Raw genomic sequence first — 16,003 nt, 5'->3', positions numbered from 1 at the left:
TCCTGATTCTGCCGCTGATTTGTTATATAATCTAATATCTGATTTGTTATATAATTCATTTAAACTCTCTGTTCTACGGTTTCCCCACCTATAAAATGGGAATAATAATACTTACCCACCTTTGTGAAGTACTTTGAGGGAAGTGTGTTCTAGTAGTTTGAACACAAGACGTGGCATCAGGAACCCTTGAATTCTGATCCCAGCTCTGATACAGACTCTTTCTGTTGTGTGCGCAAGTCACTTAACCTCTCTGCTTCAGCTTCCCAGCCTATAAAAAGGGACAGTCATGTTTGCTTGCCTATCCCATTGAACTATTATGAAGAACAGTAAGATAATATTTGAAAAGCATTTTGAATGTGAAAAATGCTATGTAGGTTATGTAAATGTTAAGCATGATGAAGAGTTGTTTTTAGGAGTAGTAGTATCATCATCCCTCAGTATTACATCATGGGTATTTTATTTCATGCAAATAGCCTTCACAACATACAAGAACTGTAAGCATAAAAAGGAGAAAGACACTGTCTAAAATTTACCACGAGTCACCTATAAATCCTGACCATGAGCCAACTTTGTAGGTTTGGGTAGTCAGGAGTTTTGTTAAACCCTCCACAGAATTCGTGTATTTTAGGTGCTCAAAATGTACTCCTTCTTCTTTAACTTTCTTTAAAATTCTCACAGTGCCTAAAAGCACTGGTCGTGATGTCTTGTACTACTAACGCATTCTTGAGGTACTCATTCATGCCCTTAGGGACCACTCCAAGAGCTCCAATTATTGCTGGGATCATCTAGTTTTCCATAATCATTCCACTTTGTGGCTCAATTCTTCATACTTCACATCTTCCTTTTTCATATTTCTGTCTGCTGGTATGGCAATATCAAATTAACATGGCCTTGCTTGTCTTCTTCTCTACAGCTATGTCCAGCCTGTTTTCCTGCAGTGTTTGGTCTGTGACAATTGCCAGATCCCATAAAATCTTAGCTTCTTCATTCTCTAGAGCACTTTTGATTCGATGGTCATAATACCACATGGTTTGTTTAATTCCATACTTGCCACAGAGTTTCCAGTGCAGGCACTTGGTGACCTCATTGTGTTTGTTCATATATTCTCTCGCAGCCAGGCTCCTGCAGATGCTCAGCACATGCTCCATCATCTTTTCCTTTTCAGAACATATTCTGCAGTTTGGTATGCAGTTCTATTGGTCAATTTTGTTTAGAACATAATTAAGCCTTAAGGACTCCTCTTGTGTGCTCATAATGAGGCTTCCTGTCTCTCTTTTCAGGTATCCTTTAACAGACTCATGGCTTGTTGATCTTCTATCGCTAATGGATTTGCTTGTTCTCTGCCACTGTCCATGCAATGATTGCTATGTAAATCTTTCAAGTCATTCTTTGACAATTTGCTTTTTCCTTTCTTTCTTGGATTGGGATGCACACTTAGCCTCGACTTATTATCATGACCAGATGATCTTTTACTGTGACTGACTCCTCATATATTTTGATGTCGTCATTCATTGTCACTGTCCTCCTCCACAGATAGAAAACCTTTTCCACTATCACATCATTGAACATACATTCTGCCCATGTCTTGACTGATGTTCATCTCTTTGTGCATCCCTAGGAGCTTTTTTGTTTGGATGTTAAATTTTTTCTTCTCTTGATTCCATTTGATCATTCTGGCCGTGTACCATACTGCTGGTTTTGCCTGCATATTAATGGATTGGATCAAATTCTTCAAGTTGAGTTTTGTTTGGAAATTAGTTCTTATTCATCTGTAGTATTCTTTCCTCACTTGTTTGTAGGCATCATGCTGAGAGAGATCTTGGATAGAACCTTCTTTAACTTGTATGCCATTTGATTGTACCCATTTTGTCCTCTTTACAGATGTCGGCACACATTTAGCCAAACCAACCTGTAGCTTTATATGCTCATCAAAATTTTCTACATGTGTCATCAACTGCTGTATCTTCTTTTGTGACAGTCCATACAGTATCAGATCATCCATGTATAGTAAATGATTAACTGTTCGTTGCTCTTTTGCTAATGTGATAAACAAAATCTCAACTCTCTTGCTTTCGCTCTCGCTTTCGCTCTTTCTTGCTTTCTATCATTGGATGAAAAACAGTATATAAATTTAAGGTAGTACTAGTTATTTGTAAGATAAGTCCTTATATGATGACGACTTAGGGGTGTATGTCTATAGATAATTTCAAATAGTTATTTAATCAAGCAAATTTTTTTGTCAGACTCCACAGTATTCAGTCCAGCAAAATCATCTTCTGCTGTTAATATAAGTGGAACTCAAGAGCTATCCCGGAACAAGAACATAGTGAAACCACTGGCTTTGTCTGTGCAGCTTGTAGGAAAGACATTTGCCACAGGTAATAATTTACTTTACAGAAAGCCAAGTGGGATAATGAGCTGTCTGTCTAGTAGTGGGTACATTTGTTATCCATACCCCCAAATTTGTGTACCACTTCAATACTCTGCGCATGCACATCTTGCACTACCATTGGTATTCCCACCCTGGATAGTGTCCTGGTTCTCAAACCTGACAGTTTGGTCACTATACTTTAAAGGGGACCAATTATTTCCCTGGCTGAGCTCCATAAGAGAGACGACAACCCTATGGATTCAACCTTGGGTGACATGGCACCTTTAAATAGCTCTCAGTAAAAGAGGTAAGAATCCTAATCTGTCTACATGTTGTTCTCTATGAATGACTTATGTAGCCTCTTCAGAGATGTTGCATGAAATTTACCTTCCTTTAAAGGAGGGCTAGTGTTAGTATTCTTTCATTGCTTGAATTGTGAATCCTTAATCGCAGTGGGATACCTAGACACCTCATTTGGACAATGAAATCAGTAATCAGGCATATAAACTAGGTATTAATACTGGTTCCAAATTTGAGAATTGCCAATTTTAAGACACTTGTGCAGGATTATGATGTCCTGTTGGGTGACTATGGTTGAAGATAGGACTCTGTAGGTAAAGTAAGGCCCCCTTTTATTGCAGAATAATATAACTTTAAATTGAATTGCTCCCAGCCTCACTGCCCACTAATACGATGAAACTCTGTGGTAAACATTCCAAAAATTATAGGAGTCAGAAGAAGAAATCTAAAATTTACCGAGCTAAACGTAAATCTCCCCATGCTGCCTATTGGAAAAATTTGTCTCTCTCATCACTTTTAGCCTAAGAAGTGAGGTAAAAGATATATAAAGAGGCCGGAGATCTCCTAGAAGCTAAATTAATGACACACATATTTCTCATTTCCAGTTTTCAATAAGGATGCTTCAAAATTCTTACTAGATTTTATGGTTGTGTTTTTGGCTTTGTTTTTTTTCTGTTTTCCCCCCTGAAATACAGAAGCCCTAATTAAAGATCAGAATTTTGCTGCCAGTGCCTGAGTTATTCTCCAGTGGATGCCCCAGGACGAAAGTTGACTCAGTCACCAGTCTTGTTCTGTTCTTGCTTTACATTCTGAAATATGATTTATTTTGTTTTAAAGATTGTCTAAAGCGGCTCTCTCTGTGTATTTTGTTGTGTTCAGCTCCACTTACACTGCGTAACAGCGATGTTGCAAATGGAAACAGTAGTGGAGGAAGAAATAATGTGTTGAGCTCTACATTCTCTCGCCCCATGCCACACTCAACTTCCCCCAGCCCTGCCTGTTTTTCGGTAGATCAAGGTAAAAGAAAATCTGTGTTTTTATTATTTTATTTTAAACTCTTTACTGTATATACTGTTGAGCCTGAAAACTGTAGATTTGTTTTCTTTTCCACCATAGCTGTTTCCACAACTCTTCCCTGAGATGTAGTGTGTTGCTGGCTTGAGTGTTGATGATAATGATACACACCTCATTATAGATATTAGTGTTTCTCAGATCAGAATGTGGCCTGATGTAAATTGAGAGTAACTCTAAACTCCGTAGAGCTATGCCAACATAAAAACGGTGTGAGGTCAAAATCCAGCCCAGAGTTTGTGTATCTGAATGTAAAAGGGATGTGGGAAGAAGAGTATTCTGAATGATCTTTTTCTTTATTTCTCCTCAGCATCAATGTCTAGTTCTGGGCCACCAAAGAAACGACACCGGGGATGGTCTCCTGGGTCACCAGTCCCACCTCCTGGTTTAGTTGTACCTGTTCCGACAATTCGGCCTCTTACAAGAACAGGTAAAACTTGAATAATTATGTGAATTTTCATGACTAAAACTTCTGCTCCTCCAGCTCAGTAGCATGATAGTGCTTCTCTGAACTGTTGTGCAGGACATATGATTACTTCTGTGGAAAGTAATGACCTCAGGTCTTACTCGGGTTGGGGCCTGGTTTTGCTAGGCACTCTATAAACATGTATGATGATATGGTCCCTGCCCCAGATAACTTACAATCTAATTTAAAATGAGGCAGTATGAGAGCATGACAGTTAGTGGGGAAGGGGAGAAGTGAGGATGAGGATAGTAGTAATACAAACACATGATTAACCATCCATAACTCGGTGCTTCCAAAATTGTATAGGTATGTTTGTATATACAAATATAAAAATAAATAGATGTAATTTCCATTGGCTCTCAGCTTGAGATTGAACTTCCCAGACTGGCAGAGCATGATGCAGATGCTCCGCTCCTGCACGGGAGGGAGGATCTTGCATAGCTTAACTTTGGCCACTCAGAACAAAATGGCGTTGATGAAAATCCCATCAAGTCATCCTTAGCTCTCAAAGGATGATGACCGTGATATAGGGCGTTGAAAGTGAGGGGATTGAGAATCCTTAGGACTCCATCAAGACCATGTAATGTTGGCATCCATATTGAGATAAGAGTTAGGGTTAAATAAAAAGGTATATTAACTACTTATATATTCTAAAGTGGTAATTTAAATCATATAACTACTTACCGCAATAATACTTTTAAGCTATAGCAGTCAAGGTGTTTTGCAAAGCAAAGTAAGCATCATTTATCCCCATTTTACAGAAAGGGAAACTGAGACAAGAAGTTAAGCCCCACATTTTTAGAACTGCCAATGACTTTTGGGTGCCTCAATTTCTGGGGGTTCAGTTTGGGATACTTTGGGCCTGACTTTCAGAGAGGTTAAGCATCCACAGGGGGAGAGCTCAGCACCTCTGAAAGCGTGGCCCTCTGTGTGTCTACATGGGCACTCAAAATCAGTAGCCACTTCCGAAGACCTTGTCTTAAATGACTTGCTGAAGGTCATACAGAAAGTTAGAACCCTGATCTCTTGACTCCCAGACTCATGCCCTCTTGCTCGACCACTCCGTCCTTTTGTGGTAACTGTGAATACACTTTTACTGACAAAACATTTGAACAACATTTTTAAATTGCCATTTAAACATGGAAGTTTTCAAACCAGTTGCATGTGGTCAGAAGCCATCTTCTCTTTTGTTGTTGTTGTCAGTTTACTTGCATAGATCTATTGTATGCCCATGTTGCATTCCAGAGAGAAAGTTCTGAATTAAACAAACTTCTAGAAACGGAAAAGTTCCCACAATTAAAAAAAGTTGAATTTCTTTAACACCTTTCATCAGAGGATTGCAAAATTCTTTATGAACAATTTAAGGAAGTCTCATAATATCCCTATGAAGTATGTATTATACTGACAGATTATAATACTGAGGCATTGTGCTTTCTTTTCCTGTTTTCAAAGCTGCTGTTGCTCCTTCATGACTGAAGTGTAGTTTTCATCTTTCTATAGCTTCAGAATAGTATAAAGTGGTATGCAAACAGCTTTGAGATTTTAGTCTACATAGTGTAGGTCAGAAGTTAGGGAGGTCTCTTCCTTCTTTGTGCTGACAGGTAGCATTGAAAAGTGACCTATGTGAACACTTTTCCCAGTACTTGGCTTTGTTAGAAGATGCATATTCAAACCTGGATTTTTCCTCTCCCTCTCCCCGAAACAATACAGTAGTTAGAGAAAAGCTTTATTTTAGTGGTGGGGCCAGGGAAGGATATTGGGTCTTAATTTAAATTCCTTAAAACTGTAATAGGAAATGCAAAGGTATTTTGAATTTTATTGCAGTTAGTGATTTGCAGGAGTGTTTATTTGTTCATAGGGCCAAATCACAGTATGAGCCTTTTGGTAATGAAAGTTTTTCTTTCTTTATTTTATAGAGCCCCTTTTGTCAGTCCCAGTTCCTCAATCCATGTTAACTGGAATTTTACAGCCTCAGCCCATCCCTGCAGGGGAGACTGTAATAGTTCCTGAAAACCTGCTGAATAACTCAGGAATCAGACCAGTGATTCTTATAGGTAAGCTTCACATTGTGATAAGCAACACTGTACCTCTTGAATAACTGCATGTTCAAAAGATTTGAGGTTTTTTGAGGTAATGAAATTCACTTTTGTGATCAGCCCGTAAGCACAACAGAAGGTCACTGTATTTTGTAAGACTTTCAGCAGCCTCTTGTGTTAATTGTGCAATATTTACGATGAGAAGTTGGGTGATTTTTGCCAAGACCTGACATACAAAAGGGTCCTGGCCAGATCAGATTAGACCTCAAATTTGGGTTTTGTATAAACAAGGCTTTTATAAAATCTAAGAATAGACGTATTTCCTTGGAATTAAAACAACTTTCCAATACAAACAGTTTTCCAAGACAAATAAACATTCCTCTACAGTGTTTACAACCAAACCTTATAGCCCTGTGCTACTGCCTGAAACCGAGACAGTGAAATTGATGTTGAACTGACCAATCAAAACTGACTAGCTTCCCCCCCACAACCCCCCCCCCCCGTGTCTAAACTAGGAAAAATGGAAAAAGTAAGCAGCCAGCATGAATAATAAAATATAAATTAGAATATTAAAATATTTCACCTGTATACAGTGTGTTGTTAGTAATATACTATGTGTAAGGACATTGCTGTTACATTAAAAATATGACTTTTAATGTGAAAGTGTCCCTTTGAGGTGTGTTACTGCAAAATAATAATAATTAAAGAAAATTACTCAAATTGGGGAGTTGTGCCACTATTTGAAGGGGTAATTCCATCATTGTTCAATTCAGTGCAATATTACCCCTTTTTATAAAGCACCCTGCATATTAGGGAACCATTTTTACCCATATGACCCCTGGAATTAATTATCATAAATTAAGTAGTGGAAAATTGCTCTAAATCCCTACTCACACAGCTGGTCTTTATACATAGTTCCTCTCGAGTTAATGGGGCTACCTACGTGAATAAAGATTGCAAGGTTAGGATTACAGTTAATTTGTATTTTTTTTATTTTATGGAAGTTCAGCCTAGAGAAAGTCTAGGCCTTAGCATACAGTTCTATAATTTCCATAACTGCATTTCCTTATGAAAGATGAGGCTCCTGGCAAGTTGGCAGTGCAGTCCTCCGGTGGGCCCAATGTTCGTGTCCCTGGAGAAAAAGTGTCCTATTGGTTGTATAGTACCAGATGTACTTGAAAAAATTACACGAGAAGAAAGTAGTCTGTCTCTATCTCTGTCATTCTTACCCTTACCAAAAAGATTCTATTATTAATTGATGTCTTAGTGAAACCCTTCATGAAAATAACACTTTCTATCTGCATTTAAATTTTAAGATGCTCATCAAAACAGTACACAGTACAGCAGTGTCTGAAGCACATTTGATTCAATTTGTGCTGCTTTTATCAGGTTAAGATTTCTGTTCTGCAGATTTTGCACACTAAATTATTGGTAACGTGAGCTTTATGCATTTAAAGGTCATGGTAACAACTGAACGGATTACTTTGATATTTGTCTTTGAATAAATAATCACTATCTTGGTGCTGGGCAGACCATCACAGTAACTTTTGGTAAATCGATATTGACATATACAGGGTAATACACTATTGGCATACTTGATTTCTTCTGTAGACAGTAATAATGTCAGTTTGGTCACTGTCCTCCCATCTTTTGCTAGGTAGCATTAGACAGAAGTTAGGGAACATAACTGTTGCAGGATTTTGTGTAATAGTTTGTTTTGAGTATTTTTATTTTTGTTTTTGAAGGTTATGGCACTTTACCCTATTTCTATGGCAATGTTGGTGATATTGTAGTAAGTCCCTTGCTGGTGAATTGCTACAAGATTCCACAGCTGGAGAGCAAGGATTTGGATCTTTTGGGATTGACTGGCGGTCAGTTACTAAGTGTAGAGAACATGATTCTTTTAACGATACAGTATCTTGTCCGATTAGGTAAGCCATTTCTCATATTCATTCCAGTTTTTATTGTTGACGACTTTTGTTTTCTCCCTTCATCTCCAGTATGTCCTATCTCTTGCTGGTAGCCAGTTTTCTGTCTATCTAGCAGATGGAAGAGATGACTAGTCTCTATCTAGAGTCAGTGCCAGTGCTATTTTGTAAATCTGCTTGAAAAGGAGCTGAATTTGAAGGGTGATGTTGTTCTCTGTCCTCCCTGTGACCAAAGTCACCTTTGTGAAAATCAAATATAATTCTGCATTGCAAATACTTCATTTGCTTAGGGAATCAAACCACCTGTTTTCACAACCGTTTCTAAGAGCACCCCGTCCTTTTTTCATTCAGAGTTTCATGACAGATGCTTACAGATGTGTTGTCACCATTGTTTTGGGGACTGCAACATTTACATGAAAACTACTTCTGTTGTGCAAACTAAAGCAATTTATTTAGTACACAACAAATTCTTGTTTTCTTAAATGTATTTAATATGTGCTCTAGACAGAATTTAGGGTAGTCAAGTGAGTTGCAGATTTTCTAACCCTTTGTGGATAGCCACTTTCCCTACATTAGTGTAAAATGTAGTGAACATAAACGTAAGATATTAAAGGCATAGAGAATAGTGTGGGCAAGTGCTGTGTAAGCGTTCTCCCACAGCTGTGTCAGTCTTGACCTGCATCTTCCCTTTCATTTTAGTCCTTGGTCACCCTTGAACAGAGACTGCCAATCACAGTGAGATGTATGGTGATTTTGTAATAGAGATGCATTGCATTTTCTACACTAGATAAATGTTTCCCCCAGCATGCCTCTTCCTGGGGCTTCTTTCCTTATCCAAAAATCCAGCAGAAAAAGATAACCTTTCCATAGATGTTTCGAACCATCTTATAGAGCTTGATAGAAAATTCTCTCACTGCTATACAAAAAAAGACTATTGTTTTCAATTAAATTATGAATACTTTTAGCATAATTTTCTTACAGCTCTATTGGATGCTTCCCTTCTAAATTCTGTAGGATTTTCCTATAAAAAGTAATGTGGAATTTTCCCTTTTTTTATATCAGGAATTAACGATAAGGGAAATTTTGGACCACTGGTAAAATCATTTTTTTTACTGGGTCCTTGAAAAGTGTCCAAAAAAAGATGATTTCATTGAGAATGTTCATAGTTTCATCTAGAGCAAATTGATTTCAAAAGAGTAAGAAGCAGAGAGGTCTGGGAAGTAGATAGAAGAATGCCACATCCAGAGACTGCCTTAGTTGTATTGGCTTGTTATTGGTACAGAACATTTTTTGCGCAGTTCTACTGCTAACAACTATCTCTGAATCTTGATGGATTTCTGATCACATTGCCACTTCTTATTCTTAGAATAATTACCCAGGATCCACCACCTGGAGCTTTCATAGAGTCATAGATTCCAAGGCCAGAAGAGACCATTGTGATCATCTAGTCTGACTTCCTGTATAGCACAGGCCATAGAACTTCCCCAGAATAAATCCTAGAGCAGATCTTTTAGAATCTACTTGGTAAGTTCTTCCAATGGTTAATTAAGAACATAAGAATGGCCATACTGGGTCAGACCAAAAGATCCATCTAGTCCAGTATCCTGTCTTCTGACTGTGGCCAATGCCAGGTGCCCCAGAGGCAATGAACAGAACAGGTAATCATCAAGTGATCCATCCCTGGTCGCCCATTCCAAGCTTCTGGCAAACAGAGGCTAGGGACACCATCCCTGCCCATTCTGGCTGATATCCATTGATTGACCTATCCTCCATGTATTTATCTAATTCTTTTTTGAACCCTGTTATAGTTTTGGACTTCACAACATCCTCTGGCAAGGAGTTCCACAGGTTGACTGTGTGTTGTGTGAAAAAATACTTCCTTTTGTTTGTTTTAAACCTGCTACCTATTAATGGCATTTGGTGACCTCAAGTTCTTGTGTTACGAGAAGGAGTAAATAACACTTCCTTATTTACTTTCTCCACACCAGTCGTGATTTTATAGACCTCTATCATATCACCCCTTACTCATCTCTTTTCCGAGATGAAAGTCCCAGTCTTATTTATCTCTCCTCGTATGACAGTCATTCCATACCCCTAATCATTTATGTTGCCCTTTTTTTAACCTTTTCCAATTCCAATAAATCTTTTTTGAGATGGGGCAACTGCATCTGCACGCAGTATTTAAGATGTGAGTGTACCATGGATTTATATAGAGGCAATATATTTTCTGTCTTATCTATCCCTTTCTTAATGATTCCCAACATTCTGTTAGTTTTTTGACTGTTGCAGCACATTGAGTGGATGTTTTCCGAGAACTATCCACAATGGTCCACAAGATCTCTTTCCTGAGTGGTAACAGCTAATTTAGACCCCATCATTTTATATGTATAGTTGGGATTATGTTTTCCAATGTGCATTACTTTGCATTTATCAACATTGAATTTCATCTGCCATTTTGTTGCCCAGTCACCCAGTTTTGAGAGATTCTAATGTAGCTCTTCACAGTCTGCCTGGGACTTAACTATCATGAGTAGTTTTGTATCAGGTGCAAATTTTGCCACTTCACTGTTTACCCTTTTTTCCAGATCATTTATGGATATGTTGACTTGGACTGTTAATTACTCTCACTTAAAAATGTACACCTTATTTCCAGTCTGAATTTGTCTAGCTTCAACTTCCAGCCATTGAATTATGTTGTACCAGTCTCTGCTAGACTGAAGAGCCCATTATTGAATATTTGTTTCCCATGTAGGTACATGTAGGCTGTTATGAAGTCCACCTCTTAACTTTCTCTTTGTTAAGCTAAATAGATTGAGCTCCTTGAATCTGTCGCTATAAGGCATGCTTTCTAACCCTTTAATCGTTGTGGCTCTTCTCTGAACCTGCTCCAATTTATCAACATCCTTGAATTGTAGACACCGGAACTGAACACACTATTCCAGCAGCAGTTACACTAGTGCCAAATAAAGAAGTAAAATAACCTCTCTTGTGTTTACTACTCCTGGTGTTTTTCATTGTCAGTAACTCGGCAGGCATGTGTTACTTGGATCAGCACACGAGTACTGTCTTAGCATTTTTGATGTCCTTAGAAAAAACAGAGCCAGTGTCTCCTGTGGTTTTGTTTAGGGTTCCTGTTCCTCTTTACTGATGCTTGGGGTGATTTATGGTTCATTACCTTGGTGCAGATGTTACTTTGGCAGGTTACCATCTAACAGTCTCTCTTATTAGCATTGGTGGGTAATTGTTTGACATTCTTATCATAACATTTCTTCTGTTCCAGTAACTCTTCTATTATTACTTCAGAATTAATTGCCTTTGGCTCAAGAAACTTGTTAGGCATTGTCACTATGGTTTTTGCCCTATTGCCTATGAATCTCTCTGAATGGGGGACCCAAAAAGAATATTGTGAGTTGTGTGGTAATATGCTGCGGCCCGCTGGACTCCTCAGAGTTTTTTTTAATCAAGTTATTTGCTCTTTATGCTGATTTTTCTGCTAACTCATTTGACTGTGCATAGGAAAGGCTTTATATAATGTGCCTGAACTGATACCACAAAGAGTACTGCAAAACTGAGCCATTTGTGGTTGTGGGACAGTTTCGGTTGTTGTTTCATCTGTAGAAAACTGAAATTTACAGTGAGTTGTTATATTGCTATATTGTGCAATACCTCAATTTTAAAAAAAACTGAGCTGTAATCCGTTAAGAAGTTGTAATCTTTCCAGACCAAAAGTGATCAGGAAATCTGTGTGGTTTCAGTGGTTCCTTTGCATTCTTTTTGAAGTATATATTACAGATTTCACATTTGGATACCTTGTCTTTGATGTCAGCATTCATGAGTGACAAGTGTGGGGCACCTTGAGCTCTTTTATTACACCATAGAATACCCAGATGGGCACTGTGGGTTATACTTAAGTACTATTTCCAACCTCATGTTTTGTGGTATTATGATACAATGCCCTTTGAACAGAATCTCACCATATGTAGCAATTTAATCTCTCTAGTCCCACTAAATTGTGTGTGGGTTTTTTTAATTCTAGGAGATATACCTGGCTTTTTTTTGCTGGCCACCTGTTTAGAATTATTCTCTCAAGCTGTTTGGTTCAATTATTTTGTGTTTCTCACCTGTGCTTGCCAAACTTGTTTCAGAAATTGGTAGCACTTGAATCAATTTACTTCAAACCCCTCTTTCTGCTACTCCCTGCTTTCTTTGGTTACAGGTACTCTTGAAAACATGTCCACATTAAGAAGCTCCTCACCAAATTTGAATTTCGCAATTAACGTGCATTTTTAAAATTTCATTATCATTTTCTGAAGTTTAAATGGTGTCTTGCACAGTGGTTTCTGTACTGAGGCTTCCAACCTCTCATCTGTTTTTACCTTGACAATTTTTTGTGCACAAACATATTCATAAAGATGTTCACAAACAAAATCAATATCTAACATTTGTTTTTCCATCTGATCACAGTTCTGTTGAATATTGATCAGTGCTTTGGAAGTATGTGCCACTAGATTATCACCATGAAGAAATATGGCCTAGAGACCATGTGATCACACATCAGTTGTGATAATAGGCTCTTTGTTAATCTGCAAATATTTCCATATTGATGCCTCTTTGACAATGTATTTAATTCTGAAAAGTTTTTCTCTTCATCTTTCAAGTGCTGTTCTGTCTTGTTCTTAAGCAGCATTCTAAGTGGAATACTTAACATGTGGCAAACTGGGGATGAATTTGATAGGGTGTATTAACATCACTTCGAATCTCAGTAAGGCCTCCTTACTTTGGGGTCTTTCCATTTATATAATTATTTCCACCTTTCTTGGGTTTGCTTGAACTCCTTTGCCCTCCAAAGTTTGTGTCCTACCTAACTGATCTCCTTCAGCCTGTCTTGCTTTTGTATCTGGATAGTTTTAGGTTCTTTTCTGTAGTATGTTGCAGATGTTATGTAGTCTCTCATTATGTACTCCTGAGGGAATTCTGTGTCACTACACTTGCACAGAATTCATGTACCCCACAGATTTCATTGCTTCCCCGCAGAAAAATGACTGCTGACAGGGAAGCAAAGGAAGAGGCACAAGAGCAGTCACGCGAAGATCCCCGGCAGTGCAGGCAGGTTTGTTTGGGCACCTGGAGCAGCTGGTAGAGATGTAAATCACTGTGAGGGGGCGGGGAAGGCTGGGCAGTCATGTAACAGAGAAAGACATACATTCTGACCCTATTACCCACTTTTGTGGCAACTTTCCATGGAGGGGAAGGGCTTTGGGTGTTTCTGAGGAGGTAAGCATAGGGCAAGCTCTGTTCCCCTCAGAGCAGAATGTAGCAGCCTGCCTGCTTAGTGAATTGTTCCTATTGTCTTTGTGAATTCCCCCAGGAGTATAGAACAGGTGTAAAAGTTTTAAGACTCCTTTACATTGCCAGAGTGGCGTAAAGGACAGTATGGCCTTATAAATGCTTACGGTGCTTTAGTGATTAGAACTGGTCTAAAATTTTGGACTGAAAAAAAATTCCTATGAAAATGTGCTCCATGAACTGTTTCCTACTGACCTTTCTGGAGATGGTCAGTAGCCAATATAAATTGAGTGTGTGATTCCCAAACCCTCATTTGGTCTTCAGTTGCCTATGATGTAACACTGAGCATATGGCTGCATATATTTGTTGACTAATAACTAGAAATAAAGGGTCAAACCTAGCTACATTACTATAAGGCAAGAGGGTTTGGGGATTTCCTCCAGTGCTCTCCACTCCCATTCTCCATCCATTGTATTGTAGTTTAAATAAATTACTGAAATAATTGAAACAAGAGTAATTATATTGCATTATTTTTACAAATAAAATATGCAGAATATTGCAGAATTTTAAAATATTGTGTGCAGAATTTTTAATTTTTTGGTGCAGAATTCCCCCAGGAGTTATTATGGTGATCATTCCCTCTCTCCTTCCCCCCTGCCAGTTCAACAATTTTTTCAGCAGATCATTACCAGTTATTTCCCCCTAAACCAGCTCTTCAAAGATCTGAGATGTAATACTTTGGTATATCTCAGAAATTGAGTCAGTTCTGAAGGGAAGATATAAACATAGATCTACCAAAAGGGGGAATACAGAAGATAACTCAGTTAATGTAACTGCCTACATGCTGGATATAATACAATATTAATGTGGTGTGCACATATATGTATTGGATAGCAGTGATGGTAGAAAGAAAAGGAGTACTTTTGGCACCTTAGAGACTAACAAATTTATTTGAGCATAAGTTTTTGTGAGCTACAGCTACAGCTCACTTCATTGGATGATGGTAGACTGGTTGTAGGCTTTTGTCATGAAAAACTGTTTCCAGATTTTTGCAATTGACTCTTAACAATTCCTTTCTCCACTTCTCAGAAAACCATTCCATTTCCTTTCCTCTCCCCACCTCACCCGAGGTTTTTTTGCCTTCAAATAACCATAAAGTGAAATTGGACATTTTATATATTTTTGTTGTCTAATGGCTGCTCTTTGGTATTGAAGGTCAAAATGCTGAAATACCAAATCTATATCTGTGAATCTCACTCCTGTGGCACTGGGGAGGAATTGTGGCACAGTATGGCTGTTTCTTGTTCCACGTTTATGAATATTGTTTTGCCAATTCTAGGATATTTGCCAATTCTAGGGGTTACAGTGGTTGAGAAGCTGGATATGAGTGTGCCCTTGTTGTCAACAGTGTGCCTTTGTTGCCAAGAAGGCTAATGGCATTTTGGGCTGTATAAGTAGGAGCATTGCCAGCAGATCGAGGGACGTGATCCTTCCCCTCTATTCGTCATTGGTGAGGTCTCATCTGGAGTACTGTGTCCAGTTTTGGGCCCCACACTACAAGAAGGATGTGGAAAAATTGGAAAGAGTCCAGCGGAGGGCAACGAAAATGATTAGGGGACTGGAACACATGCCTAATGAGGAGAGGCTGAGGGAACTGGGATTATTTAGTCCGCAGAAGAGAAGAATGAGGGGGGATTTGATAGCTGTTTTCAATTACCTGAAAGCGGGTTCCAAAGAGGATGGCTCTAGACTGTTCTCAGTGGTAGCAGATGACAGAACAAGGAGTAATGGTCTCAAGTTGCAGTGGGAGAGGTTTAGGTTGGATATTAGGAAAAACTTGTTCACTTGGAGGGTGGTGAAGTACTGGAATGGGTTATCTAGGGAGGTGGTGGAATCTCCCTCCTTAGAGGTTTTTAAGGTCAGTCTTGACAAAGCCCTGGCTGGGATGATTTAGTTGGGGATTGGTCCTGCTTTGAGCAGGGGGTTGGACTAGATGACCTCCTGAGATCCCTTCCAACCCTGATATTCTATGATTCTATATCCTTGGGAAGTGCTCATTAGATTTATTTTAGTAAGGCAAATGTTAATAAAAGTGGATAACTCTAGGGATCAATACTGAGATATAAAGCCTTATACCTCTAACTCAGCAGTTCAAATTCATGACATAGATTTTGAAAGTCGAACAAACAAGTTCCAGCATTATATATACAGCTCTTAAGATTAGAAGTCTGAAGTTTTGTTACATTACATTATTGAAAAAATCAGAATCAAATATACATGGTCAGTTAACTTGTAGAAATACTGGGGAAAAAGCAGAATGCTGGACTTTCTGGTATCTTTGGCAAGTTGCAGAGTCATGATTAAGGTTTGAGAGTGAGCACTGAGATTTTTGATCTATGGATGCCTGGAGACTAGATGTATCTAGTTTACAGTTTTCTGATTATTGAGGGCAAAGAAGCTGGGGAGGAGATGCCATATTTGTTATCTAAAAAACAAAATGGCTTCTACAATGAAGAAATGAGTATATGCTCACACTGGTAAGTAT

The 16,003-nt window shown here is 38.5% G+C and overlaps 1 protein-coding gene across 15 annotated transcripts in view; it reads left to right on the top strand.

The window, feature by feature from the left end:
* The window catches only part of GREB1L (GREB1 like retinoic acid receptor coactivator), a 224,323-nt gene that overhangs the window by 137,257 nt on the left and 71,063 nt on the right, over positions 1-16,003 (top strand). For 14 of the 15 annotated variants that reach the window (XM_043539773.1, XM_043539770.1, XM_043539771.1 and 11 more), the window contains 5 exons: positions 2,244-2,378; positions 3,551-3,688; positions 4,053-4,172; positions 6,125-6,262; positions 7,990-8,175. In XM_043539773.1, coding sequence (XP_043395708.1) covers positions 2,244-2,378; positions 3,551-3,688; positions 4,053-4,172; positions 6,125-6,262; positions 7,990-8,175 — 717 coding nt within the window. The remainder of the gene's footprint in view (positions 1-2,243; positions 2,379-3,550; positions 3,689-4,052; positions 4,173-6,124; positions 6,263-7,989; positions 8,176-16,003) is intronic. The other variant, XM_043539768.1, reaches the window with a different exon arrangement.

The sequence above is a fragment of the Chelonia mydas genome, chromosome 2 (assembly GCF_015237465.2).
Source record: "Chelonia mydas isolate rCheMyd1 chromosome 2, rCheMyd1.pri.v2, whole genome shotgun sequence".
Taxonomy (NCBI): Eukaryota; Metazoa; Chordata; order Testudines; family Cheloniidae; genus Chelonia; species Chelonia mydas.
This window is presented reverse-complemented; position numbering and strand designations above follow the sequence as displayed.